This window comes from Drosophila hydei, unplaced genomic scaffold (genome assembly GCF_003285905.1).
Source record: "Drosophila hydei strain 15085-1641.00,03,60 unplaced genomic scaffold, DhydRS2 tig00000361-arrow-arrow-pilon, whole genome shotgun sequence".
Classification (NCBI taxonomy): domain Eukaryota; kingdom Metazoa; phylum Arthropoda; class Insecta; order Diptera; family Drosophilidae; genus Drosophila; species Drosophila hydei.
In genome coordinates this window covers 568,001-595,328 of record NW_022045717.1, presented here as the reverse complement: position 1 = coordinate 595,328, position 27,328 = coordinate 568,001, and the positions used below count along the sequence as shown (strand labels likewise).

General features: G+C 43.8%; 6 protein-coding genes and 1 long non-coding RNA gene across 15 annotated transcripts in view; 5 read left to right on the top strand and 2 right to left on the bottom strand.

Moving 5' to 3' along the window:
• Positions 1-3,485, top strand: part of LOC111604025 (inhibitory POU protein) — a 34,203-nt gene extending 30,718 nt beyond the window's left edge. For 2 of the 3 annotated variants that reach the window (XM_023321883.2, XM_023321882.2), the window contains 5 exons: positions 733-910; positions 971-1,111; positions 2,573-2,804; positions 3,141-3,304; positions 3,362-3,485. In XM_023321883.2, the coding sequence (XP_023177651.1) occupies positions 733-910; positions 971-1,111; positions 2,573-2,804; positions 3,141-3,304; positions 3,362-3,423 (777 nt within the window). In that variant the 3' untranslated portion in view covers positions 3,424-3,485. Of the gene's footprint in view, positions 1-732; positions 911-970; positions 1,112-2,572; positions 2,835-3,140; positions 3,305-3,361 lie in introns of those variants that run through there. The other variant, XM_023321881.2, reaches the window with a different exon arrangement.
• A 3,995-nt stretch (positions 3,486-7,480) lies between these two features.
• Positions 7,481-12,272, bottom strand: LOC111604053 (probable ATP-dependent RNA helicase DDX46). The gene is given in 5 exon segments (XM_030224131.1): positions 7,481-9,056; positions 9,124-10,124; positions 10,209-10,815; positions 10,975-11,946; positions 11,997-12,272. Coding segments are annotated over 5 exon segments (3,696 nt in total). The 5' UTR covers positions 12,014-12,272; the 3' UTR covers positions 7,481-7,957.
• Positions 12,273-12,614: 342 nt separating this feature from the next.
• Positions 12,615-14,304, top strand: LOC111604042 (p21-activated protein kinase-interacting protein 1-like). Its single transcript, XM_023321897.2, has 3 exons — positions 12,615-13,518; positions 13,589-13,665; positions 13,724-14,304. The coding sequence occupies exons 1-3, from the start codon at positions 12,766-12,768 to the stop codon at positions 14,196-14,198; spliced, it is 1,305 nt and encodes a 434-aa protein (XP_023177665.2). The 5' UTR covers positions 12,615-12,765; the 3' UTR covers positions 14,199-14,304.
• A 234-nt stretch (positions 14,305-14,538) lies between these two features.
• LOC111604045 (E3 ubiquitin-protein ligase TRIM33-like) lies at positions 14,539-16,471 on the top strand. Of its 3 annotated transcripts, none has more exons than XM_023321903.2 (2): positions 14,539-15,051; positions 15,111-16,471. In XM_023321903.2, exon 2 carries the CDS (start codon positions 15,805-15,807, stop codon positions 16,369-16,371), a length of 567 nt encoding a protein of 188 aa, XP_023177671.1. In that variant the 5' UTR covers positions 14,539-15,051; positions 15,111-15,804; the 3' UTR covers positions 16,372-16,471. The 3 variants fall into 3 exon arrangements, with proteins under 3 accessions (XP_023177671.1, XP_023177669.1, XP_023177670.1); XM_023321901.2 differs by lacking the exon at positions 14,539-15,051 and having other exon boundaries at positions 15,420-15,730; positions 15,803-16,471; XM_023321902.2 differs by lacking the exon at positions 14,539-15,051 and having other exon boundaries at positions 15,420-15,730; positions 15,784-16,471.
• Positions 16,472-16,741: 270 nt separating this feature from the next.
• LOC111604020 (histone deacetylase 6) lies at positions 16,742-25,132 on the bottom strand. 5 transcript variants are annotated; one of them, XM_023321869.2, is made up of 9 exons: positions 24,480-25,132; positions 22,583-22,861; positions 21,878-22,008; positions 21,631-21,814; positions 21,006-21,277; positions 19,508-20,924; positions 18,824-19,447; positions 18,571-18,658; positions 16,742-17,806 (listed from the first exon to the last, which is right to left on the bottom strand). In XM_023321869.2, exons 1-9 carry the CDS (start codon positions 24,480-24,482, stop codon positions 17,352-17,354), a joined length of 3,453 nt encoding a protein of 1,150 aa, XP_023177637.1. In that variant the 5' UTR covers positions 24,483-25,132; the 3' UTR covers positions 16,742-17,351. The 5 variants fall into 5 exon arrangements, with proteins under 5 accessions (XP_023177637.1, XP_023177638.1, XP_023177640.1 ...); XM_023321870.2 differs by having other exon boundaries at positions 18,863-19,447; XM_023321872.2 differs by lacking the exon at positions 24,480-25,132 and adding an exon at positions 24,260-24,277.
• Positions 23,753-25,123, top strand: LOC115483084. The gene is made up of 3 exons (XR_003944235.1): positions 23,753-23,964; positions 24,020-24,167; positions 25,088-25,123. It is a non-coding gene; the product is annotated as an uncharacterized LOC115483084 (long non-coding RNA).
• Positions 25,133-25,745: 613 nt separating the features above from the next.
• Positions 25,746-27,252, top strand: LOC111604033 (acetyl-CoA acetyltransferase, mitochondrial). Its single transcript, XM_023321890.2, has one exon. It carries the CDS (start codon positions 25,878-25,880, stop codon positions 27,102-27,104), a length of 1,227 nt encoding a protein of 408 aa, XP_023177658.1. The 5' UTR covers positions 25,746-25,877; the 3' UTR covers positions 27,105-27,252.
• The last annotated feature ends 76 nt before the right edge of the window (positions 27,253-27,328 follow it).

The following is a 27,328-nucleotide window of genomic DNA, read 5'->3' as shown; positions in this document are numbered from 1 at the left end:
TCTTCAACATGGGCTGGACCTAGCCAGGTTGTATCTATCAATTTCAGCTGAATTGCATTGATTGACATCCAGATTAAGCTCTATGAGCCCTGTCGATTTATTTATTATCTCCCTCAGCCTCTCGCTCCCTCCGCTCCCGTCACATAAAACTTTTGTGCAAATAAAACTGAGATTATGATTGAATGTTGAAATTTGTTTTAGGCATATTTTTAATATTTAATTCAGTGCTAAGCACGCATTGTTTAAGTGCGATATAAGCAAATATGCGACCAGCAGATACCCTGGAATCACAGCATCGGACAGACCCACTCAGAAGGCATGCCCCTACGTTAGGTAACTCTGATTATAAGGCTATATAGCTTAATAATGACTTGAAAATGTTGAATTTACACTGCAATAGAAACATAGAATTGAACATATATCCATATATATATTAAAGACATCGATAGATACATATATCTTCACAAACTTAAGTAAATGTGTGATAAATACGAACCAATCGGAAATTTAAATGATTTGCATAGCTTTGTCTATATAGAAGGGAGTCTGCCCGTATATACAACAAGATTGATTGACTATTCAGCTATTCAGCAGCTGCAATCAAATCAGACTAAGCTAGATGATATAACCCGAAACGAATATCGATTGCTAGAAGCTAATAGCTTTAGGGCTCTCCTAAGTTGGCATAATTTTCCGCATTATACTCATCCAACTCGGGCGATCCCTTTGCAGATGCACCATTCAATGGATCAACTGGACATGCTGGATCCGACGGGCTCGATGACAACGTTAGCCCCCATATCGGAGTCACCTTTAACGCCCACACATCAGCACCTGCACGGTTCCTATCACAGTATGAATCACATGATGAGCCACCACCATCCGGGCACGTTAAGTGGCCACACGGCGGGTAAGTGCACGAGCCCGGCTGGCCAATACACAGATGTCTATATCCCGAGCCACTCGATAGGGCACCATGGACACTCAGCGGTACATCATCCTGTCATAACGGCGGCCGTTGCAGCCGCTGGCCTGCATCCCGACACAGACACCGATCCGCGCGAGCTGGAAGCGTTTGCGGAGCGATTCAAGCAGCGTCGCATCAAGCTGGGTAAGTCCCATAGAAGCGCCACACTCACCCCTCTATATATAGTGATATCTCTAAGCTGAAAAACAGCCCGAGGCAGCCAGTCCTAGCATGCTTAGCATACTTTTCAGCGCATTGACTCGATATAGATAGATAGTAAAAGAAATTGAACTAAAACGAACTGGAAATGGAACTCTAAATGCGATTAGAACTAGAAAAAGAATCAGAACTAGCAAAAAAAGGGGAACTAGAAATTGATACAGTAATGGAACTAAGAACTTAGCTGAATTGATACAGATCTGGATCTGATCAGAGCTGGAACTAGATCTTGATCATGAGGAGACTAACTAGAACATGATTTAGATAGTAAAAGAACTGGAACTAGAAATTGAACTAAATAGATACAAAAATTGAGCTGGAACTAAAACATTATATACAAGTGGAACTGGAACAAGAACTAGAACTAGCAGCAGAAGGAGCTAGAAATTGATATAGAAATGGAACTAGAAATTGAACTGAATAAAAACAAAAATGAACTGGAGCTAAAACTTTTTTATTTGATTTGAATTAGAACTAGAACTAGAATATGACAGAACTTGAAATTGAAATGAACTGAATAAATACAAAAAAGAACTGGAACTAAAACATTATACACAATTAGAGCTGGAACAGGAACTAGAACTGGTCGAAGAAGGAATTAGAAATTTAATTAATAAAAACAAAAATGAACTGGAACTATAACTAGAAGACGCCAAAAGAACCAGAAATAGAGCTTGAAATTGAAATGAATAAATACAAAAAAAGAACTGGAACTATGACTTTATAATCAGAGCTGGAACTAGATCTAGATCGATAAGAAAACAATAATAAAACAGAAAATTATATGGATAGAAAAATAACTGGAACTTGAAATTGAACTGAATAGAAACAACTAGAACTGGAACTAGAACTGGAACTAGAACTGGAACTAGAACTTTGTAAATAATCAGAGCTGGATCAAGAATCAGCACTAGAAGTAACAAATAACGAATTAGAACAAAATAAAGCTAGCAAAAGCAATGAGCAAAAGAGCTCAAACTTATAGAAAGTGAAATGAGAACTGGAAATAGAAATTTAACTAGATCGATTAACTAGAGTTATCTAGCTGGATGACAATCGAACAAGATTAGTAATATATCATTTGAGCTGAATCAGAAATAAACTATAACTTGAACTGGAACTGGAACTAGATCGGAACAATAAACAAAATAGAATAAGACCTTGATCTAAGAGAAGCATTGAAAAGAAGCGAAACTAGTTCTAGTTCTAGAAAAGAACTGGAACCAGATCAATAGATCTCGAAAGCGAAATGAGTCTAATTAAGCCAAGTTAAGTCATTTGAATCGATTAGCCAACACTATATGTATTCGACCATGCCAGTGCGCAAAAACAGTGTTGTAAAGTGGCTTTGTCTGCAACTGTTCTCTCTCTCTCTTTCTCGCACAGGTGTCACACAGGCGGATGTGGGCAAAGCGTTGGCCAATCTCAAGTTACCTGGTGTCGGAGCGCTGTCGCAGAGCACAATCTGCCGCTTCGAGAGCCTCACGCTGTCCCACAACAATATGATCGCCCTTAAGCCCATATTGCAGGCGTGGCTGGAGGAGGCAGAGGCGCAGGCGAAAAACAAGCGACGGGATCCGGATGCGCCCAGCGTGCTGCCGGCGGGCGAAAAGAAAAGGTAGAAAGTGTTTTGATTACAACGGTAATAATACCCAGCAAACGAGTGCCACAGCCATACCCCAACCACCCAACCACCCACACACCCACACACACTCCCCCACACACAACCACACACCTTTGCAACCACCAACCGCCCACTGAATTGGCAGCGTGTTTAATTTGGCAACCAGAAAAAAAATTAACCCAAGGCTAAAAAGAAAAAGAAAATCAGGAAAATTCAAATCAAGATCTGAAAAAAAAAAAAGAAAACAACATGAAACTCTGTAGCTCAGTCATATCTATTCCAAAGTTAGGGCCCATTTCTAAAGTAATCTATATCGAGTCTTTTTTCAAGAAAAAGGACTTCCATTGCGGCACCTGAAAAGCGTTCCCTGGAAGCCTACTTCGCCGTCCAGCCGAGGCCGTCCGGTGAGAAAATCGCTGCCATTGCCGAAAAGCTGGATTTGAAGAAAAACGTGGTGCGCGTCTGGTTCTGCAATCAACGCCAAAAACAAAAACGTATGAAATTTGCCGCTCAACAACACTGACAATCAAATAATACAGCCACACAATTAGGTATAGTTAGTAGTGTAACACCATCAATGACGGGACACGGCTCAGCGGGATTCGGATACTGATAGTCATTTATGACGGCAGCAGCAGCAGCAGCAACAGCAGCAGCAGCAGCAGCAGCAGCAGCGGCGGCGACAGCAGCAGCGGCGACTACAGCAGCAGCAGCAGCGACATCTTCATCATCTTCTTCTTCTTCTTCTTCTTCTTCTACTTCTTCAACTTCTTCTTCAACAACTACCACTACGCTACCCATAACGGGCGACTATTATCTTTAGTAATTCGGATACGGATGCCGATTCGGATTAGGATTAGGAATCGATTCAATTGGATGACGTTTGGCCGACAACAACCAACCAACAACAACAACTTTACTTCACTCTTATTTTACAGTCCACACACACACACACACACACACACACACACACACACACGTACACCCACACACAGCCACGCAAACACAGCTGAATGCGATCAAAGTTAATCGAAAAAAAAATGTAAACAAGAAGAAGAACTACCAAGAATTTTTTAGGAACGAATAATGAAACAATGGACCAACATATCAAATGCAATAATTTATTGAATTGTATAGGAGAAAAAGGTGGGTAAAAACCAAAGCAAAAACAACAAAACAAAAACAAAACCTTGACTGTCGGCACTGCCCGACTGCCTAATACTCTATTCTCAGTCAGTCACAGTGAAAACTAAAACGAATTTTCAGCTATTTTCAATTTCAATGGATGCTTATAAATTTTCAAACATTTTTTTCTATCAATTTTATAAAATTTAACTTAATTTTAATGTTCTAAGATCAACCAACTTGAGACACCTTAAGCAATATACTAATAATGTACTAATACCCCTTCTTGCCTTTGGGAACAGAGTATACTGCACAGCTGGGAGAGCACTTGTTGGGTATGCTCGACTAAAAGCTACCCTCTAAGAGAGTTTAATCTACACACAACTTTGTATTGACTATCGTGCGAGAGAGAGAGAGAGAGAGAGCAAGAGAGAGTATTTAGCATAGTGAAAATGTAATTCTTATCAATCAGATATTAAAAAAAAAAAAGTATTTCCTTTAGCATATATCTTATATAGTGCTGCGACTCAGACACTGTAATGAACGATATTACTAGCTTTTGGCATTAGGTTTACAGGGTATACAAATTGATGGCAAAAAAGAAACACGCCAAATGCATTTCTTGACTACGTAAATTTTTCATATTGAAATAAAGTTGCCTCGATCTACTTGTTGACGAACCTGCCCTGTGCAGAGCATTCCCTATTCGGCTATTGCACATATGCTCTCACATTGACATTGCGTATACGCCATGCCGCGCCACGCCACGCCCCGTTGAGCTTGTCGAGCTGTAGCCGCCTTTTTCGCGTCAGTTTTTGGTTTCACTTTTTAGCGCTGTTTCATCTCTGAACTGAACAATTAAGTTAATGCCATTGTCCTTTGATGTGCCCTACTAATCAATTCATTTCGAAATCTATTTACATTTCAGATTTAAAAATAAACCAAAAAAAAAAGAAAAAAAAAACAAAAAAAAAAAAAACGAAAATAAAAAAGTTTATTAAATGCCAAAAAAAACACACACAAGAAAACTTTACACAGGGCAGCAAGCGAAAATCCCCATGTAGATGCAAACAGTTACTACACACACACACACACACAGAGAGACACAGAGACACATAAAGCGACCAAAAAAACTCCATGAAATTGCTTCAAGTGATCCGATAATAAGAATTGCGCTCTATGAGAAACAAAAATGAAGAATAAAACTAAGCTAAAAACTGGATAAACTACAACTAAACACACTCTCACACACACATACACAGAGTTATAAAAGCCTATGTATATGTATATATATTATAGAGTCTTGATTCGATTGTAAATACCGCTGAACTAACTTTCTTATAGAAAAGATCGTTCTCTTTGCTAGCTTCAACAACAACAACAACAACAACAACAACAACAACAACAAAAGTAGTTGCAATAGTTAAACTTTTGATCCACACACACCCAAGCCGAACCCGAACCCGAACCCGAACACGAACCGGATCCAGAGCCTTCTTGATGCTTCCTTCAGTGCGTTATAGAATTTAGTTGTAATTTTTTTTTGTTTCTGTTAATTATTTATTAACTTTTATATTGCATTAGGCACTTAATTAACCTTAACACACACACACACACACACACACACACACACAGCAGCAGCGAATTTTTTTTCTTATATTTAAGTAAACAAATGCAGAGAAAAAGGTGAGAAGAAAATGTTAGCAACAACTGAAAATATTGCAACGAATTTAAACAGTTGCCAAACTAAACTAACGAAAATACAAAAAGAAAATACCAAAAAAATACCAAAAAAAAGTAATAGTTAAGCAAAAACAAGAACATTGATTAATAATAACTAAAAAAAATAAAAAAAACTAACTCTAGTCATATATATATAAATATATATATATATATATAAATTATGAAGAATTTTAATAAATATATTATATATACATATTTTTTTTTGTTTTTTTTTTTAATTTAGCACATTTCATAGTTTTAACTAGACTTGTACATATGCAAAAATGAGAATAATAAACTATATAGTATATATATAGACTATATACTATATACTATATATATATGTATAAACATATATATATATACTATGGTATTTAGTGTAAAGCGAGCGTGCGAAGGATTTCCATGTCTGGCAAACGGAATCGTTGGCAGCAGTCGCAAAAGCAAAACATCAATAATAATTTTAAAACATAAAAAATAGTTTTGTATCAAAAAGATAAATAAGTACGAAAAAGCAAAAATATAAAAAAAGAAAGAAACATTGCCGACAAACTAGTGCATAAAACAAACAATTTTTTTCAAGCGCATAATAATAATTATAATTGCAAATATAATGAGAAAACCAAATGTAATAATACGAAACAAAACAAAAACAAACGACAAAAGAAAAAACGAAAAAAAAAAAACAACATTCATAACTACATTTAAATTTAATTTTAGTAGTTTCTAGACACAAAATATTGTAGCATGAAAATCAATTGAGAGCGCGATCGGCGGGCGATAAGTAAATAAAATGCGGCTAAATAAGCTAAAACTCAAATATACAACAACAAAAAATACGAAAACCCAAAAAAAAAACAGATACAAAAAAACAATCTAAAAAATAATAAACCAAAAACAAAAAGAAATACTTAATTTTGTACAGCATACGTGAAAGATCTTTGAGAAATAAAAACGAATAAATTTTAATGCCAGCTACAGGACTTTCAGCGCAGCGCCCAACCACGCTCAACGTCTATCGATACTCAAGTGTTATCGATCAACCAGCACAAGCTTTGTGACATTACCTAAGAGAGTAAGATTGGCACCTATATATATATATATATATATATACATATACTTGGAATACTGGAGCTAAGAGTAAGAGCATGGTAGTATGAGCACATTATAAATATTTCAATATATTTATTTAATTGGAATTACTAGATCAGTGCTGTAGATTAAGTTCGGAAAATGCATAACTTATAAGTGGTAACTTCGGCAGTCGGGCATTACCGACTATATAATGCTCGTTCACGGCCCTGGCGCAGCTAAACCTTTTCAAAATTCAATATTTATCTAAAGACCATTTAAAATATGGGTATATCTGTGTTGATGATCAATAGATAGGGTTTTTATATATAGATATAGATTTAAATCTCTGTACATAAGGATATATGTATGTGTATATAGTATAGATATAGCTAGTAATCCACTTTTGGGATACAAACTCTCAGCTATGATCGATGCTGTATGATCGATATTTCTCTATAAATCGATATCTATATGTGAATTGAAAATTCTGAGAGACATCTAGGAACTGCTCCAGCTAGAGAGAAAGCTAAACTTTCTCCTATAACCCATATGGGTCAAAGTACTGGAACACTGATCAAGCGATCGATATATAATAGTAACATCTATATAAGTTAAACATCTATATATAACCCAGATTGAAAGGTTATCAGTTACGATAGTTTACATGCAGTCGTTTAGATATTAGATATTTGCTTTCCTACAGACGAAGTCTAGATGTATGGACATACACATTTGCTTGCACATACATATTTATTTATATTTATTTCATCGAATCGCGTCAAATACAAATATAGGTTATATTAAGCTCTCTAAATATTCAGATATTTGCCTTATATATTGAAGAAAAAAACGTGTGTATGTGAATGATTTCGTATTTTGTATAGTTCAAGGGTTTTTTGAAATGGTAATCGAAGGATTTCGATTTAGACAAACTGCATCTAGGCTAGGCAGGGCTTCTATGTGACTAATATGATGAATAACTGTAGGGCACGGTCTCACAGAACTCGTAACACTTTCCTTTTGTAATTTTGGCGGCGAATTTGAGGGGGAATAATAATAGATAGACGATATTTAGTTTTGTTTTTTCGTGTTTTTTCTTGCGGTAAATTAGGCATTTATAAACAGCTTTTCATTGAATGTTTCTTTTAGACATTGGCCTAGATAAATGATGGATTTTACGTTATATATATATACACTTATATATATATATATATTTAGGTATAAGTCTAGACCACTTTGTAGCGCCCCTTGTTGAAGACATGATGGGCTGAGCTGAGCTTGAGCAGCTCCTCCTTGATGAGGCGCGTGATCTCTCGCTTGGCCTTCTGCACGGCCAGTTCGCTGCAGCTCTCGATGGCCAAATAAAGTTTCCGCTCGCCTTCGGGCGGATTCTTTCCTTGAGGCACATAGGTGCCACGGACCGTGAGGCCCGCCTCCGAGTATTCGGAGATTTGGGCCAGTGCCTCTTTGGAGGTAACCTTCCAGCGTGCCTGCTGTGGAAAATCATTGATCTCCAGCTCCTCCTCGTATTTGGTAAACGAGTTAGAGTTGCTGCCCATCAGCGCGGCCAGGCCCTCCTCATCCTCCTTGGGCTGATAGTTGAGCTTGTTGTTTAGCTTGGCTGCCAGCTGTTCGACCACGGTGCGCGCTGTTAACATTGGCTGTCCGGTGCCAACGCCCGCCTGACCCTTCATTATCGACTCGGCGGCCACCTGTGTCGCCTTCGTATCCAAATTTCGACTGCTGCTTATCTTGGAGGCCAAACGCTTCGCCAGCTCCAGTTTGTCCGAGCCCATGGCCACGGATGTGGTCATTTGTTGTTGCAGCTGTTGTTGCTGCTGCTGTTGCTGTTGCTGCTGTTGCTGTGCGGCGGCAAGGGGCGACGAGATGGCCGCACTGAGGGCATTCACAACGGCATTGGCCGCAGCCAGCGCCGTGCCGGCCAGCGAGGTATCTTTGACGGTGCGTTTGGCTGCAAAGATTTGCTCGATTTGCTGATCGATGTCCTGTTCGATATCCTCCTCATCATCGGAATCAGCCAAGCCAAGGGCCGCTTTCTGCAACTTCTTGCTCTCTTTGACCGCATTGAACTCCTGCTCATCGAATTTGAAACCTTTGCCGCTGAAGCCGCCGCCCGTATGCACCGTCTTGCCCTCCGCCTCCTGTGCTGCCTTATAGTCGTTCCACAGCGTTTGCAGATCGGGCGGTACGGGAGTGCCGGATAGATCCAAAGCGCGTATCACATCGCCCGCATAACGCGACTGCTCCGGCGTAATGAATGTAAACGCGCTTCCCTTGTTGCCAGCTCGACCAGTGCGTCCACATCTGCAAGAAATTGGGTGATCATGAAAATTGTCGCCTGTCGTGCGGGGCAATCTCTCTAGAGTCTCACCTGTGCACATAGTCCTCGTAGTGATTGGGCACATCGTAGTTAACAACCAGTATGAGATCCTTGACATCGAGGCCACGCGCTGCCACCGATGTGGCAATCAGCAGACGTACCTTGCCAGACTTAAAGTCAATTATGGTGGAGTCACGATCGAACTGATCGATGCCACCGTGCAGGCTCATGCATGGATAGGACGCCTTCATTAGATCGCGCAGCAGAATGTCAGCGTTCTCCTGCTTGTCGACAAAGACTATGATGCTGCCCGTCTCCTGGTAGACGCCCAGCAATTCCAGCAGCTTGAAGAACTTTGCCTCATCGCTTAGTATGACGACATTCTGTTCGACATCCTTGCAGACCACAGAGCGCCCACCAACGATTACTTCGACAGGCTTCTTAAGTATGCGACGGGCGAGTGCCTCCATTTGACGTGGAAATGTGGCACTAAACATGACCGTCTGTCGATCGGGACGCACATTATCGATGATGCGCATCACCTGCGGCTCGAAGCCCATGTCGAACATACGATCCGCCTCATCCAAGACCACATAGGTGACCCGTCGCAGATTGGTAACACGCCCCGAATTCGCAGCCAGCATATCAATCATGCGTCCGGGCGTACAGACAATGATCTCGGCGCCACGCTTCAATTCGGCAATCTGCTCGGAAATGCCGGTGCCGCCATAAACGCAAACGGGCCGCAAGCCAAGCGAACGGCTAAATTTGCGTATATCCTTGCCAATCTGCATGCAGAGCTCGCGGGTCGGCGCCATTATGATCGCAATGGCACCGTCGCCATCCTCGAGCGTCGGCTGGTCAAGAATATGCCTAAACATTGGTAAAATGAATGCCAACGTCTTGCCACTGCCAGTCTTAGCAATACCTATCAGATCACGCCCAGACATTATCGCCGGTATCGCCTGGCACTGTATGGGCGTGGGTTTGTCGAAGCCCAGCTTGCGCAGAACGTCCATCTCCTTTTTGCTGACGCCGCACTGTGCCCACGTCTGGAACGGATTCAAAAACGTTTCAATTAAAAACCGTTAATCGACTATATTGGCCATATTTTATAACTGATTCGAAAGCCTTACCTTGATCGGCTTGGGACAGCCCTTGCCCTTAACCTGGACACCCTCGAGCTCACTGCGATACTTGTCCACCTCGGAATTGGTCATGCGGGCTAGCTCGGGCACCTCGACGTAGAAATTCTTACGGAATGGCGCATAGCTGACAGAGGAATGATCGATCTTGGCCAGCTCTTTGCGATGCTTCATGGCCAGATTGACAGCCGTATCGCGTATATCCTCCAGTTCATCCTCGCTGGAGTACTCCAGGCTGTCCATATTTTGTTCAATTAGTTCGCCCTTCTTCACCGTCGAAGTCTTCTTCTTAGCCACGCCCGTTAGGATGACCACGCCCTGCGCCTTGGCGGGACTTACAAAGTGATTGACTCGGCGCATTTCTCGATTCACCTCTTGCATATATGCATCCAATGGATCTACATCGTCCTCGGGCTCCACAGCTGGCGCAGCCGTCTCAATTTCCATGGGCGTCTCTGCTTTGGGTGAATCAGCAGCTACATTCAGCTCAGCCGGCTGTACTTCCAGATTGACTAGCTCCACTTCAGGCTCAGCTACAACTGGTTCCGCAGTGTCTGCGGCATTTTCTGTTGATGTTTCTGTTGCTGTAGTTGTAGTTGTAGTTGTAGTTGTAGCTGTTGTTGTTGTTATTGCTATTGTGGTTGTTGTTGCTGTTGTGGTTGTTGTTGCTGTTGTGGTTGATGTTGTTGTTGCTGTTGCTGTTGCTGTTGCTGTTGCTGTTGCTGTTGATGTTGCTGTTGCTGTTGGAACTGGAGATGTGAGCACCATGCCTAGGACCTTGCTGAACGTGGGACGCTTTAGTGGGGCAAATTTGGACTCGACCAGATCGTCATCGAAATTTTTGCGAATGCTGTGGAATTTGGATGGCGGTGAGTCAGGTTCCTTTTTGCCTACGTCAACGTCAATGATTGGCGCGGGATTGCTGTCATCCTCCTCAGATTCATCCTCGAGGCTCCATTTCTTGGCCGATTTGGTTACTGTGGTTGCTGCTGCCACTTTGACATCTCGTTTTCCCGCCTCCTGCTCGCGCTGTTTGCGTTCAGCACGCCAACGCTCGATGCGTTCGCGTCGTTTGATCATCTCTTGTTCGAGGCGACGCTGTTGCTCCTCCTTGTCAATTTCCTCCTCCTCCTCGTTGTCCGTTGAGCTGCTGGACGAGCCAACAGGTATAACCAACGGTGCAGCTGGCAGGGCAGCGCGTCGTGTTTCCAATTCACGTTGGCGCTCCCGTTCACGCTCCCGCTCCCGCTCTCGCTCGCGCTCTCGCTCCCGTTCACGCTCTTTTTCCCGTTCCCGTTGGCGCTCGCGTTCTCTGTCCCTTTCTCGCTCCCGCTCGCGCTCTCGCTCCCGCTCCTTATCCTTATCACGCTCACGATCCAACTGGCGTCTACAAGGCAAGAAATTATGAACAGCTACTCTATTTAGAGCTTTATGTACTCACTTGTCTTTTTCATACTCCTTGGACCTGGAACGCTTACGTCGCTTCTCTTCTCGCCGCGTTCCAAGACCACGTTCACTCTCCTTAGTCGGCTCCTTGGCCCGTTTGCGCTCCTCCCGTCCGCCTCGCGAGCTGCTGCTCAGGCTGGCCCCGTTGCGTGACGATTTTCCATTGTCGTAGTCCCCACGACCGCTCCGACTTTCATAGTGTTTGTCACGTTCCCGCTCCCGCTCTCTGTCCCTATCCCTGTCTCTGTCCCTGTCGCGCTCGCGCTCCCGATCTCGATCACGCCTGTATACATTTTATTAATTGGTGTTTTTGTCAGCATTTTTCACACTTACCCAGAGTTTTTGGACATGGCCAACGACGCGCTTTTTGTTTCAGTTGCGCCCTCTAAAAAGCCGGTGGCACAAGATATATGAATAAAAGCGTTTAGCTTACCCTAAACTAGAACTCTGTGACAGAGTAAATTGGGCACTTGATTTAAATCTGTGATGCACGAATAACTTTGCCGTTTTATTTGCGATTTTCTTAAGTACAAAAATTATGTCTTAAATACGGCATATACAATTGTAATCGTTTGCCCGGCAGGGCTGCACAAGTGTAGTAGGGCTGCAAGACTTTTTCAAATAACTCATATACAGCTTTGCCGCACTGTCTGAAGCCTATCGCTATAAGTTTTAAAATGCCTTTTATGATCTCTTTGCTAAGTAATTAAACTACTTGAATCAGTAAATATTCATTTAAAAAGCATCTTTCCAAAAGTACCATTTGTTCGACAAAGCTGCAGAAGCGTGTTAAGACTGCAAACAGGGCATCGTAAACAAGCCAGGGCTGCAAAAGCGCCTCAAAGTATATATAGTTAGGCTCTTACTACTTAAGCTATAGCCTATAATGCATAAATATGTAAAATTGATATTTGTAGCCCTGAGCGTTATCGATAAGTCTTATCGGTTATCAGTTGTCGAGGTTTGTTTTGTCAGGCGTTGCACGTGTAGTCCAGAATTCAATTCAAGCAAATGATCGCTTAAGATGATCAATTAAATTATAAAACAAAAAAAAAAAACAATTTCTTTAATACAGAAAATAAAAGTAAAATATTTTCAAAGCATGTTGCCGGCTATTGAAATAATTGTTGGCACCTACAACGAATATCTTTTGGGGTATCAGTTAGTCGAGGGACACAACAAAAGCGGCGAGGATCAAATACAAGTGAAGACTACATTTGCGGACAGATCTCATGATGGCTCAATAAAATCTCTAGCCGTGCACAAACATTGGATGGCCACCGGAGGCATCGATGATCGCATCTTTATCTATGACATGCGACTAAGGAAACAAGCCCACGTCCTCAACCTGCACAAAGGAGCTGTCAACTCGATGGTCTTCTCGTCGGATTCTACGCATTTAATATCGGGTGGCATCGATGGGCGCATGATTGCAACTCGCCTGGCCAACTGGTCCACAGAAGGCGAATGGGCCAAGCCCCACAATGGAAAGGCAATTACACATGTCGCCTGCCATCCGAGCAGCCGACTATGCCTGTCTTTGGGTGCTGATCACGTGCTTAACACATGGAATTTGCTCAAGGGCCGCATTGCATACAGAACGAATCTGAAAAGCAAGCATGCTTTGGGCAACGCTCCCGATTGCCTAGTCTGGTCAACAGAGGGCAACTACTTCTCCATCGCAGGGCCTCTCGTTTTAGAGATTTGGAGCATCCAAACAGCCAGCGTAATGCGACAAATCAAGCTCACATCGAAACCCATCTGTGTCGCCTGGCTAGATGAACGAAACTGCTTGGCGGGCCAAGAAAATGGCAGCATAGCGTGGATATGCCTGGATGACAAAGAAACCGCTGACGTAAATTACAATTTTCTTTGATTTCTTATCACTTATTCGAACTAACTAATGTGCTTTTCTGTGTCCGCAGGCCCAGTTGATAAAGGCGCATGACAATCGTGTTAAGGGAATTGCCTTCATGCACAATACTTTGGTCACCATATCTAGGTGATTATTATATACCTCTTCATCAATATGTTGTATAATTCGTTGTAATTCCTTGCAGCGTTGGCGAGGTCAAAGTCTGGAGCTGCGATGTGGATGAGAAGGAGCTCTCGCTGATCACAAGCACCAACATCGATTGTCGGCCAACCTGCCTTTCCCTTTTGGATACCTCGCAGTTTGCTAAGCCACAGGAGAGTACACAAGTCAAATCCACTGAGAAACAGAAAGCAGCGAGGCTGGCCGCTCGCATTGAAGCATTGGAGTCTCTAAGACCTCGTAGTTATGTCTCCATTGAGTATGATGAGAATGAAAATGCTAGCGAAGCATTGAGCAATGGCGATGCGAGCGACTACGAAAGCGATCCATCAAGTTTTGATAGCGACCAAAGCGACGAGGAGGAACAAGAAATAAAAACTGCTAAGAAACAGAAGCGGCCGAATGCAAAGTCAAAAGAAGGACCATCAGTTGAAATCGCGAAGCGTAAAAAGGGTATGCCCGATCAAACGTATCCGAAGCGTGCGAAAAAAGCAAAGTAGAAGCCCTACATTACATTCATACGTATATTTAATGGAGTTCAATTAGGTCAAGCGTATTTTAAAATAAAAATAAAAAAAAAAAAAACTAAAAGTCGACAAAAATTAAATCCAAACTAAAAGTTAACTTCGCCGCTGCCGCGTATACTTAATAAGGTTCAAAGTTACGCATTGATCAACACAGAATCCCATGAATCGAGCTCAAAATTGCGCTCATTTTCGAGACGCACAATGCTCCGCGCCCACTGCAAAGCTCTATTCATATTTATTTTGATTTCTTTTTCATTATTCGTTTTCATTTTTTTTTGCCATATTTCAAAAATCTCAATGCACAATCGAAATTCAAATGGCGTAACGCCAGCGTGGCGTGTATATTTTTTCAAAAACAAACAGAATTGCGCGTTGTTCAACACGCAAAGCGGAATTTAGGCCGTATGCAAGGCATGCAGATCAAAGCTGCGCTCAGTGTGAGGTGTTCCTTGATCTACGTCCTCCATGCCCATAACATCTACAAAGCTCTCCGTTTCAGCATTTGTTGTTGTTCGGTGACGCTGCTGCTGCTGATGCTGCTGTTGTTGGAACTCAATGGCCATGCGGAAAGGAGAGTACAGATGATGCACTAGCTGCACACGCCGATTCGCACCTACCTATAATATCAGAAAGATTTACATAAGTCTATGTATGTATATCTTAGAAAACACTCACCAATGTATTGCATAGCGTACAGTGCATATAGCCATCGAGGGGCTTAAAACATTCCTCGCCCAGCTCCGCTTACCATTTGTATAGCAAATGTGTTTTTGCATTTGGTCAGCTCATGACCTTGAACTTGACGCACAAAGGCAGTAACAAAAATGTAAGCATTCATCTATGCACGTGTACGAACGCTACCCGAACGACTGCGCGCATGCATAGAGCGCAGCTCCTTGCACACGCGCAACATTTACATGCGTTGAGCAAAGCTCCGTTATTTTGTATTAGGCACAAGCAAGAAAGCAACAGATGACTGTGGTGAAAATGACCAACAACTCACCACGGACTGCACTGAGAGAGTCGTTGCGCTGCGCTCCGGCTCTGAGTGCAAACTAACGGTTAATTGCTCGAATCCTGGCTTCGGCAGCAATTACGACGTAATGAACTAACTAATGAGCAGGAAAGTGAAGAAGGAAGCACCAAGGAACTGGCTCCCCAATAGGGATGTCAGGTGTGGCGTTCGAAAGCTCACTCTGTAAGCAATCGCTACTCATGCGCTAGCAGTCTCCTGTGTGCATAGGTTTACAGTTTACAGTTACGTTGACTTGAATACCACTTGGCAACACTTGGCTCGCAATCCTATCCTTCGCTCAATTGAGGTTATAAAACTGTCGACTTAGTTGTCAAATGAAATTTTCATTCGAAGCATTCTTGAAGTAAGGCCCGCACAGCTTGCAACGATTTCAAGAAAGTCTGAAAGAAATCAAGGAAATCGTAGTCAGTCACAAATACTGTGAATTCAAGAAAACAACTGCAATTTATAGGAAATAAGCCAATAATAAGTTTGTATTACGGTTCATCATGAGCTTCGTAGTTTTCCTTTTCCATTTTAAAGCCATTTTCTGACTTCGCAGTTATGGATTGGTCCTCTGGAAAACATCCATTGCCACCAAATGCCAATAACAAGCGTCTTACCGATAATAACAATCAATCAATGATTGTGGATCTGACATACAGCCTACTACGTCGCTCGCCCAGATCCCATCAGCCGGATGCTGCACATCCATTAGCATCCTTAAATAATCAGACTGATGACACTATGGAGGTACCAGAGCCTGCTCCAGCCCCAGCACCAGCTCCTGTCCCGGTACCAGTTCCGGCTCCAGCACCAGCTCCCGCTCCGCCGCCGCCCGCTCCAGCTGGTCCAATCATATTTCCGCCTCCATTGGCCAACGGTCAGAAGCAAAGTCAAGACATCAATTTGCCGGCAGATATCACCGAAAGCGACGAGGACGGGAAGCACCACGCCTACGAGTGCCCCATTTGCCTGGAGAACGTTTCGGGTCGCCAGCCGGCAACAACGAAATGTGGCCACGTCTTCTGCTACGGCTGCATTCTCTCCGTGCTGCGGGTCAACCACAAGTGCCCCATATGCAGCGTTCACTTGGCCACACGTCGCGCCATCAAACGCATCTACATCTAGGTGTAGCAGGCACACAGATTACACACCCGGGAATCAGGCAACTCACTATCCACAGAAAGAAGCGAAAGTAAGCCGAAAAATAACTATCGAGACAGGTCCAACGAACAAATATATATATATATATATATATATATATATATGGGATGTTAACAAATAGTTAATAAAGCTCTAACAGCAAATATAGTCCAGATATTTATACATATATATATATATGTTTATCTAATAGTTGATTGCGCTTGAAAACCTAACCTCACTTTGGGTTTTCTACGGAAGCCGTTGCGACTTCAGACTCGCAGTCAAATCGAAACGGTTAAGCGTTTCATAACCGATTCGCCCCATATGGAAAACGAAAACACTTCATTGATTTGTGTTAGTGCCAAAAAATTGCTTGTCGTTCGCTAGTTTTATTACTTCGTACATGATTAATTAATGATTAGTGATAACATTATTGTTTTTTCCATTTTCAAATTTGTTTTTTTGGATTCCTTATTTGTAATTTTTTAAACAATAACAATTTAAACAATTTCTATATGCATACAATAAATCAGGTAGAAAGTGGGAAGGGGCAGGAGTAGGAGATGCAGATTGAGATGATGTTGACGTTGTTGGAGTAGGAGTTTGAGATGGTAGGTGGGCAGCCCAAAGAGCTGATGCGAAGCCCAGCAGCCATTGGGCGCACCTCCGCCTCTACCGATGGACACAACAATTAATTTAATGCCACTGCGCAATGGTTGGAAAGGGTTTAACGACTCTCAGCTTCAAGGTACTTTGAACAGGATGCGGACTACTGACTACGAAATGCGAACTGCTAGTTGTTGATGGCTGCCTCATTGGGTGAGGAAGTATTGGATCAGCTTGAGGTAAATGCGCTCCAGCAACGGCCACATGTGTTCCAGGAACAGCTGCAAGACGTGTCGAAGAGGCGGGCAAAGCGTGCACATGTAATCCGTAATGGCATCCAGCACACGCACCACCAAGTGTCAGTTATTCCGCTCCAACTGAATATAGTAGACGCCGCCACCGCCGGCGCCGGCGCCGCAGTTGTCGCCATCGGAATTGGAGTTGGAATTGGAGCTGCTGCCGTCATTATTGTTGTTGTTCTGATTATTGCCGCCGCTCGGATCCACTTGGATCGGGTAGCAGCCGTCGGTGCGCTGCAGGCAACCATGCGTCCAGGCCATTGGCTCCTCAAACTTGTCCAAGTGCGCCAGATTCTGATAGACATAGAGCAGCGGATGATCGATGTAGGCGCTGCACTCGTAACACCAAACTGACAAATCGCTAAAGCTCAGCACCAGCGGATGCTTCGCGCTCCGGCAATGCTGCTCCATGTGCTCATTGATGTAACGGCCGCAGCCGATGCTCTGGCAGCACAGGCATACCCAGTTCTCCACCGTTGAGCCGCAGTCGCCGCATACTCCGCTTGTGTTTATTGCTGCAGAAGGTTGACATGACGAGAGGGAACAAGAAAATGCATTGATTAGTAACTGGAAAATTGGATGTGGACGTAAAAAGTTCAGCGAACACAACATAACAAAAGAGCAGCGTATAACAGTTACAATTAGCAGCAAAAGGATAATTCACATAACACAAAACTAAGAGATTGGACAAAAATTAATTTAAATGAAATGAAGAAAGCAAAAACAAAATCCCAAACTGTTATACAGTGCTGTGAAGTAGCTTATACTACTGTTATACGATTATATAACATATATTTCTGAATTTCAGCAATTATGTATACTGCAGATACACTGTTATACAACTGTTATACTGTTGTTATATAGCAGCTATTCATTTAATCAGATCTATGCAGCTGTTATACGACTGTTATTTACAATCTTCTCATCAATCTCATCAATTTTTTCTTGCAAAGTTTTCTGTTATACGCATGTAATACAAGCGGTATGCAAGTGTTATTCGGGCAGGCGAATACATAATAATCATCTTTGTCTTTGTTATTACTGTTATACTGTGGTAAGCAAATGTACATTCCGCTAACTGTTATATTGCGTATATAACAGTTGACGGCAAAGGAAAACCAAATTAAAGCATTTAAAACGAAACACACAAGCGATAAGTAACGAAACAGAAAGAGAAGGAGAGATAGAGAGAGAGAGAGAGATATGGCGCAGCAATAGCAAGTAGGACAGAGACAGAGATAATTGCATTTGTTGTTGTTGTTATGGGAATTTCGCTTACATTTGGGCGCCTTCTCCGGACGCAATTGGCTTAAGTGTGGGCAGCTTTTGAGCGGATAAATGGCAAACATATCCTGCTGCTCGAGCGCCTGGCAAGAGCAGCGGATCGAGACACAAAAAAAATAGTGATTGGTAGGAGAGGGAGAGAGAGAGAGAGAGACGAGATTAGTTGTGTTGTCTGCAAATATGTGTGCTGGGTGGGTGGGTGTGTGCGTGTGTGGAGGAGCAACTGTTGCCCGGGTTGTGACTCGTACCTCCTTGTGCTCGGCCATAAACTCGCTGAGCGTTTTTACCTTGACTTTGGGCTTGCTGCCACTGGGCCGATCCTGACCGGGATCGGGCTGCTGGTTGACATCGCCGCCGGCTGCGTCCAAAGCATTGTCATTTGAGATGTTTAACTGGCCCATAGTAGCAGCAAGAAAATCCTCGTTATTATTCTCGCCCATGACACACTGCGGCAGCTTGCAGCCAAAGACCAAGGACTTCCAATGCTGACGCTGCTGCTCAACGCACAGCTGCAGCGTTTCCACGCAGCTCTGGAAGGCGACCGTGGCCGTTCGTTGGGCACTCGGGATGAACTGTGGCGTCGGCACTGGATCACCCAGCAGTGTCTTGGTGCACATGGTCATTGCATATGATATGGAATTGACATTGTAGCCACCCTCCAGGCAGACGATGATCCGGCCGCCGGCTAAAGCGGATAGCCAATGGGTGAAGAGGCCATAGCCTTCGGGCGTTACCTTGCAGCCACCCAAAGGATCGCCGATGGCCGCATCAAAGCCAGCCGAGACGAGCACCAGCTGCGGATTAAACTCGTAGGCAATTGGCAGGATGAGCTGCTGGAAGGCCAACGCGTACTCCAGATCCCCCATACCCTTCTGCAAGGCGAAATGGACATATTACTGGTCAGTTAGATTATGGGCACGCTGCGCACTCACTTTGTTCCAAGGTATGTTCACATTGAAGCCACGCCCCGCATTCTTGCCCACCATATCGTAGTTGCCCGCTGGTCCCTTGGGAAAGAAGGCGCCGTGCTCGTAACGGTGTATGCTCGTGTAGAGCACCTTGGGATTCGCCTCGAAGATGTGCTGCGTGCCATTGCCATGATGGACATCCCAGTCGACAATCAGAATGCGCTCCAGGCCATATTCCCGGATGGCATACTGGGCAGCGATGGCTACATTGTTGAATATGCAGAAGCCATGCGGCTGATCCGGCTCGGCATGATGGCCGGGCGGCCGAACGTTGCAGATGCCGCTGCGAGACTGTCCACGTAGGACACTGTCGACAGCCTGGAGCACCGACCCGGAGGCGAGAGTGGCGCATTCAAAGGTGCGCGGATGCAGGTACACCGAATTGTAGCCGGCGCCCATTTGCTGCAGCTCCTCAACGCTGCGTCCCAACAGGCGGCGCACGGAATTCACATGGGCGCGCGTATGGGCCAGACACACCTCATCCGTGGTGGCGGCACGCGCCGTCAGCTGATGCATGCGCCCCAGCAGCTGGTAGTCCTCGTGCATCTGATGGATCTGACGTATGCGCATCGGCTGCTCCGGATGAGTGGCGTCGTGTAGATTGAAATGCTGCAGCATTTGGGCATCGTATGCATAGCAGACCCGTATCGCTGGCACCGCCAGCTGCGTCTCGGCGCGCAGCACGGACAAGCGCAAGGCATTGCTAGCGACGACCTCCTCGGCCAACTGGGCAGAGGTGCCGCGTGTGGGATATAGTTGATCTGGCTCTGGCGGCGGACCGCCCAGCCAAATGCGCTTGACGACATGCAGCTGAGCTGCTGTTGCGCTATCCGACTGCAGCTCGGTGGCAGCATAGGTCTGCTGCAGCTGCAGGCAACGCCAGTATGGACGATGCACATAGATGCAGTTGAGCAGTGATTCGCGCAACTCGATGCTCGGCACCTTAAGGCGCTCCACAAGCGGCGGGCACGGATCACCGAGCAGCGCACGCAATGTTAAAGCGGCGCCCTCGGACAGCGACTCGACACAGTAGCCACCCTCTAGGACGACAGCCACGCGGCAATTGGCCAGATGCAGGAGCGGATTGAGCAAATGTGGATAGCATGCTGGCGTCACCTCCATCTCACCCTCTGGGCAGCCCAATGCTGCATCGTACCCAGCGGAGACAATGATTAGCTCTGGCTGATATTCCATGGCCACCGGCAGCAGCAGCTGCTGAAAGATGGCCAAATAATCGCCGTTACCCATGCCCTTGGCATTCAGCGGGACATTGAAGTTGTAGCCAGTGCCGGAGCCGGAGCCAATGGCATGGTAGTCCGACTCCTGAAGATTGGGCCAAAAGCTGCCATGCTCATACCGATGTATTGAGAAATATAAAACCCTACCAGAGAGAGAGAGAGAGAGAGAGAGGGGGAGAGGGAGTCAGCATATCTATGGCAATATATGTGTGTTTCCAGCTCACCTGGAATCATTGTAGAAGAAACGCTGTGTGCCCTGGCCATGATGCACATCATAGTCTATGATCAGGATGCGCTGTAGCTGATGCGCATCGAGTGCATGCTGGGCCGCTAATGCGACATTGTTGAAGTAGCAATACCCATTGAACTCAGCCTTCATGGCATGATGGCCCGGCGGTCGTATGATAGCCATACCATTCTGCGCCTTCCCCAGCAGCAGCTGATCCACCAGCTCAATGGTCGAGCCGCTGGCCAACAGCGACAGCTTAAACGTGGACTACAGCAAAGAGAGATAACAGAACAGCCGCATTAATAGTGAGTAATACAATTCATTAGTCTATAGAAGTTATTATCTAATCCAACCTTATGAGTGTAATGGAAATAGCCATTCTATAGCTGATAAGGCGGACAACTTGGCAAACATTTGCATGTGCTCTAATCTGTAAACGCTATACTATATTCGAATGCCATTCGATGCAATCTAATCTCATTAGAAATGCCCGAGCATCTGAAACGCTTGGCTGGCTTTCGATTACAATGGCCATTCGCCAATTAAATATGCGGATTTCTAATGAATAAATGGATGATTCTTATGCATAATTAGATCGTGGCTGGTGCTGTGCCTCTTACCGGATGTATGTAGATGGCGTCATAGTGGGAGCTCAGTTCCTCCATAGCCTCTTCGTTGAGCACGCCCGACGTCCGCTCCAGTCGCTCGTAGTGCTCCATTGAATGTAGCTTGAGGATTTCGTTTTTGGTGGCCAGGCGGGATTTCAGCTGCAGGCAACGCTCCACTAGGTTCAGCTCGCGGCAGCTGCATACAGATATGGATAGCATAAATATGTATATGTCTGTATATATATTCAGCTGCTCTTACCGCTCCATAGTACGCGTAAAGCGTTCAGGTCTCTCCTGATGTGTCCTGTCCCACAAGCAGCAATGCTCACTCATGGACTCATCGTATATGAGCGCAGTGGCTCCCCGATGCATGCTCTTCGCATTGACGGCCTGTCCATGGATATACAAAAATAGGCATATTAATCTACTGACTAGCAATACATATAGTAAGAGTATCTATAGTCCAGATACACCACGAACAGAATGATCTGTTGTGTAATAAGTAACTTGATATATATATTGTGGTTTTAGATATACGCTAAACATCAGCCAGTCAATCATCAATCACACAGTCAAATCTATTTGAAGCTATCGATAACTGTCACGAAACGAGATAGCTTTAAGTGCACTAGCCATCAATAATTCAGTCATTCAGACAGTTGCGCTGTCAAAGCAAATTTTAGTTTCTTCAGTCAATCGATACACGATGTTAGAACTTATCGATAACTAACAATCGATAACCAACAATCACATCACATTATTAATCAGATAGTTCAATCATGCTAAATACAAGTTATCAATACCTACTCGATAAACGATAAGTAATCACAATATGAAAGTTATCGATAACTCTCTAGTCTGTCAATCAATTTTAATAGTCAATAAGTCAATAAGCAGAAAAAAGGTTTCAGTTGCTACGCGATTCTATATACATATATATATATATATATTTAAATATACTCACATTCTGAAAGATATCGATAACTGGCTCCAGCTGGGTAGCTAAGCCGTTGCTCTGCATTTTCAGCATGTTCCGCGCGCGACGTTTTGCCTCCTGGAGCGCTGGACTCGATTTGCGCGTCCCACAGCTGCCGGCAACGGCGCTGGCATGGGCGTTTGGCCCCGTCGCAGCGTTCGCCGCTGTTGCTGCCGACGCAGACGTCGACGCCGACATCGACTTGACCATAGCGCGAGTTTGTATTTTGGCCTGTTGTGCGCCTCGTCGCGTTACGATCGGTGAGCTCTGTGAGAGAATCAACAAGGGAGAGAGAGGGCGACACAAAAAGTGAGACAGGTAGATATATATTTATATATAGAGAGAGTGAGAGAGAGAGAGATGAGGAGAATGTCAGGGTGGCAACGATGGAGAGCGAAACGTTAGAGCATAATATAATATAACGAGGGCTATTTTGAACGTTGTGAGCTTTAAGAGCGTGTGAACTACAATGGTTTAACTGAAATGTTCGCTTAACTGAGATCCTTTTTCCGCTGGATTTGTTGGCCGCAACTAGAGTCGACAAGCTTTTCAAGACAGTCAAACGACTGATTACTACAAATATATAAAGTACACTAAATAATAATAATATATATGGGGACAATAAATACGATGCGTACTATGCCAGCTCTATCCATATATATATATATATATATATATATATATATATATATATATATATATATATATATATATATATATATATACGTATGTATACATACATGAATGTGCTTCGTCAGTGTTATCGAAAAAAATTTCCTTTTTTTTATTTGTACCCACACTCTGCTTACATTGTAAACTCTGAGAATCGCATAAATTCAAATTAGACTTTCGAGACTTTTAAGCCAAGTTTCTTTAGCAGAATGTTTAATGTATAGGACTGTTATCGATAAATCATGGAAACTTAACTTCTGAACAAACCAAATGTATCTTTTGTTGCTTACTTTTTTTTATTTTATTATATGACTTTCAATAAAAATAAAAGTATTTCCTGTTAGGAACTCATTTCTCACCTGTTCTTCCTACACTCAAAACCGAAGAAACAACAAGTTCGACAGCTTTGACAGGTACAGAAGACACGAAAAAGGTAACGAATACAGTTTTCAAAATAAATTATTCAAATTAATACAATGTTTTTTTTAAAAGGACTTTAATCATATTTTCAAATACGAACTGCAATATATGTATGTCAAATATATGAACATCGAATTAAGCGCAAGCTTTAAATGTTTCAGTCGAATTCGCTGGCTGATTCACAATTCGTATGTGGATGGGTCACACTTGAGAGTTAGATACTCTAAATGGAAATAGCGCTATTGCACACAAACTTGCATATATGTATATATGTGAATGTATGTGTACCATACATATATGCATACGCTAAGGCAACATTTGGTTTAATTACAGCTTTGTCAAAATGGGTCAAAGGCATAAAAATAGAAAAATACTTAATGAATTATCACTCGGAAACACCCTGATTAAATGCAGCTAACTCGATTTTGATAGATAACACAACACTGGCGGGCGAAAAGATTGGTGGGCTAGAGCAGCTGTGGTGAGTAATCAATTAGCTGTTCAACTGTGTTATATATACATATGTACTTCAACAACAATAACAACAACAGCAGCAGTCACTGCAACACATACACAATGCAAATATTGTAGCGCTTGATGCTAGAAACTAAAAACCGTTGGCCAAGAAATCAGCGCGTTAACTGAAAACGGATTTTGTGTTGTTTTTGAAAATCGCTCAAAGCGAGGCTGCGCCGCCAACGGCAGCTGCGTTTGTGTGGGTGTTGTTACTGTTGTTGCCGCATTTGGTGCTAGTCCAAAAAGGCGCGCGCTGCGACGTCAGCTGCGGACTTACCATGATTATATCTGTTTTGTTTTTTTTTCTGCTGCTGTTGTTGCTGCTGTTGGTTGAGCTTAAGCTGTGGCTGAAGCTTTAAGTTATCTCTTTCTCTCTCTCTTGCAGTGCAGTTAGTTATAGTTGTTGTTGATGACGCTACTTTGCTTGCTCCTTAGCAATAGCCCTCTCTCGTTCTCTTCCGTTTTAAAGTGGGCGCAAAAATGAATGCGTGCGTGCAAGCGTCCGTGCGTGTAAATCGTTTGCTTGTGTTGGTATGTAATACTTTTTTTTTTGGCTATGTTGCTATTGTTGTTGTCACTTTTGCTGCTGTTGCGTGATAAGCGATTTTACTGATTTTACACAGAGTATCGATTTGAATTTGAACTATAACTTGTTTCCAGTAATTAGTCACAATCTGGCGCAAAAGTTGCATTAATTATTCATTGTCTCTCGCTGCTTTCACGCTGCACCAATTTTTGCTATCCATCCGTCCGTGCGTTCGTCCGTCCGCCTGTCCCTCTGTCCGGCTCTTCGGTCGCGCTTCAGTTGATGTTATGTTTTTTGTTGTTACAAATAAATAATACCTATGCTATGCACATACTTCGTCATATTTTTGTTGTTTTTAGGTCTACATAAAAAAAATTTAAAAAGAATTTATAAATTCACATGCGCGCAACGTTAGAAAAAAATGAATAAACGGCGTTCTGCACACACGCACACACACACAACCACACTCGAACGCAAGGCCAAGACAAGACGAAGCGATGGCTGGATGCAGCGATAATTGGCAGCTGTAACGGAGCCAAAATCAGAACCAGAACCAGGGATTTGCGAGCAAGTGCTTGTTGTTGGTTTGTTGCGCGCGGCAGGTGGGCGAGCGGGCAAACGTTTGGCGGCAGGCGGTAAAGTAATGCTTGTCTGCCGTCTGCTTTGTTATTGTTTTGCAGTAACAAGAAGTGTGTGACCGCCAGCTTGGAAGTACTCAAATACCAAAATAATACTGATTGGCATGAATTGTTGCTCTATATATTTTTTCGAATTAAGAGATAAACAAGTAAGAAAACAATTTAAAAATAGGATACATTCCACCTTAATAATATACATATATATAGCTATATATGGATTCTCGTGTGATTAGATTAGTGCAAATTCAAAATTAAAGCTGACTATTATTTATTTCTTATTTTCATTACGTTATTTCATATTTAAGACAAGCCAAAAAATACTACAAATAGTTCGTAATAAAAAAAGCTTTAAGTTCAAATTTATGTCGCTTCCCAACACCATCAGCAACAGCTGTCACGTTACGCAAGCGGTTAAAGAGCAACAGGTTCTTAGTCCCATTATTATTTAAAAGCGTGATCACGCCCGGGTAATATTCCAGTGATCATTATATAAAACGTCGCTATCTGTGCCATGTTGCAAGCCACCAGCCGTCATTTGAGCGCTCAGGCGCGGCGCTACAGCTCTAAGATCAACGATGTTGTTGTTGTCTCTGCTGCTCGTACACCCATTGGCAGCTTCCAGAGCCAGCTAGCACCTCTGTCCGCCACACAACTGGGCGCCACTGCCATAGAGGCGGCCATCCAGCGTGCGGGCATAGCCAAAAGCGATGTTAATGAGGTGATCATGGGCAACGTAGTTTCGGCAGGTCTCGGTCAGGCACCCGCCCGTCAGGCGGCCATCTTTGCCGGATTGCCCACCAATGTGTGCTGCACGACCGTGAACAAGGTTTGCTCATCGGGCATGAAGGCTGTGATGCTGGGCGCCCAGTCGCTAATGCTTGGCCAGGCGGATGTCGTTGTTGCCGGCGGCATGGAATCCATGTCGAATGTGCCCTTCTATTTGAAACGTGGCGCTACACCCTATGGGGGCATCAATCTAACAGATGGCATTGTCTTTGACGGTCTTTGGGATGTCTACAACAAGTTCCATATGGGCAACTGTGCCGAGAACACGGCTAAAAAAATGCAGATCACACGCAAGGAGCAGGATGATTTTGCCATCGAATCGTATAAGCGATCGGCCAAGGCCTGGAGCGACAAAGTCTTTGCCGACGAAATTGCTCCCGTAAAGATCCAGATAAAACGCAAACCAGAGCAAATCATCGCTGAGGATGAGGAATTCAAGCGTGTAAACTTTGATAAGTTTGGCCAGCTGTCGACCGTGTTTCAGCGAGAGAACGGAACAGTTACCGCTGGTAACGCTTCGACGTTAAATGATGGCGGTGCCGCTGTTGTGCTAATGACTGCCGAAGCCGCAAAGCGTGCGGGTGTGAAGCCATTGGCACGCATTGTCTCCTTCCAGGATGCCGAAACAGATCCTATTGACTTCCCCATTGCACCAGCATTTGCCGTGCCCAAGCTATTGGAACGTGCAGGCGTTCGTAAGGAGGATGTCGCCATGTGGGAAATCAACGAGGCCTTCTCTCTAGTCGTGCTGGCCAACACACGCAAAATGGACCTCGATCCCACCAAGGTGAATGTCCATGGTGGAGCTGTCTCTTTGGGCCATCCAATTGGCATGTCTGGCGCTCGCCTGATCACCCATCTGTCGCACGCGCTGAAAGCCGGCGAGCTGGGTTGCGCCTCCATTTGCAATGGTGGCGGCGGCGCCTCCTCCATTCTGCTGCAGAAACTTTAAAGCCACAGCAACAGCTGTCAAACTGTTAAAGCCAGGATTGCATTTATTGAAATTGGAAACGATGACGATTCGTCATCCTCGACTATTTTTAAAACTGTTTTAAACTACTCATCTGGTGTATTTTTGTATAGCATTTAATAAATTAAACTTTGTGATTTGCATAATAAATCGTAACAAGAATTGCAATGAATTAAATAGTTCGGATTTATTTCTCTAATACACAG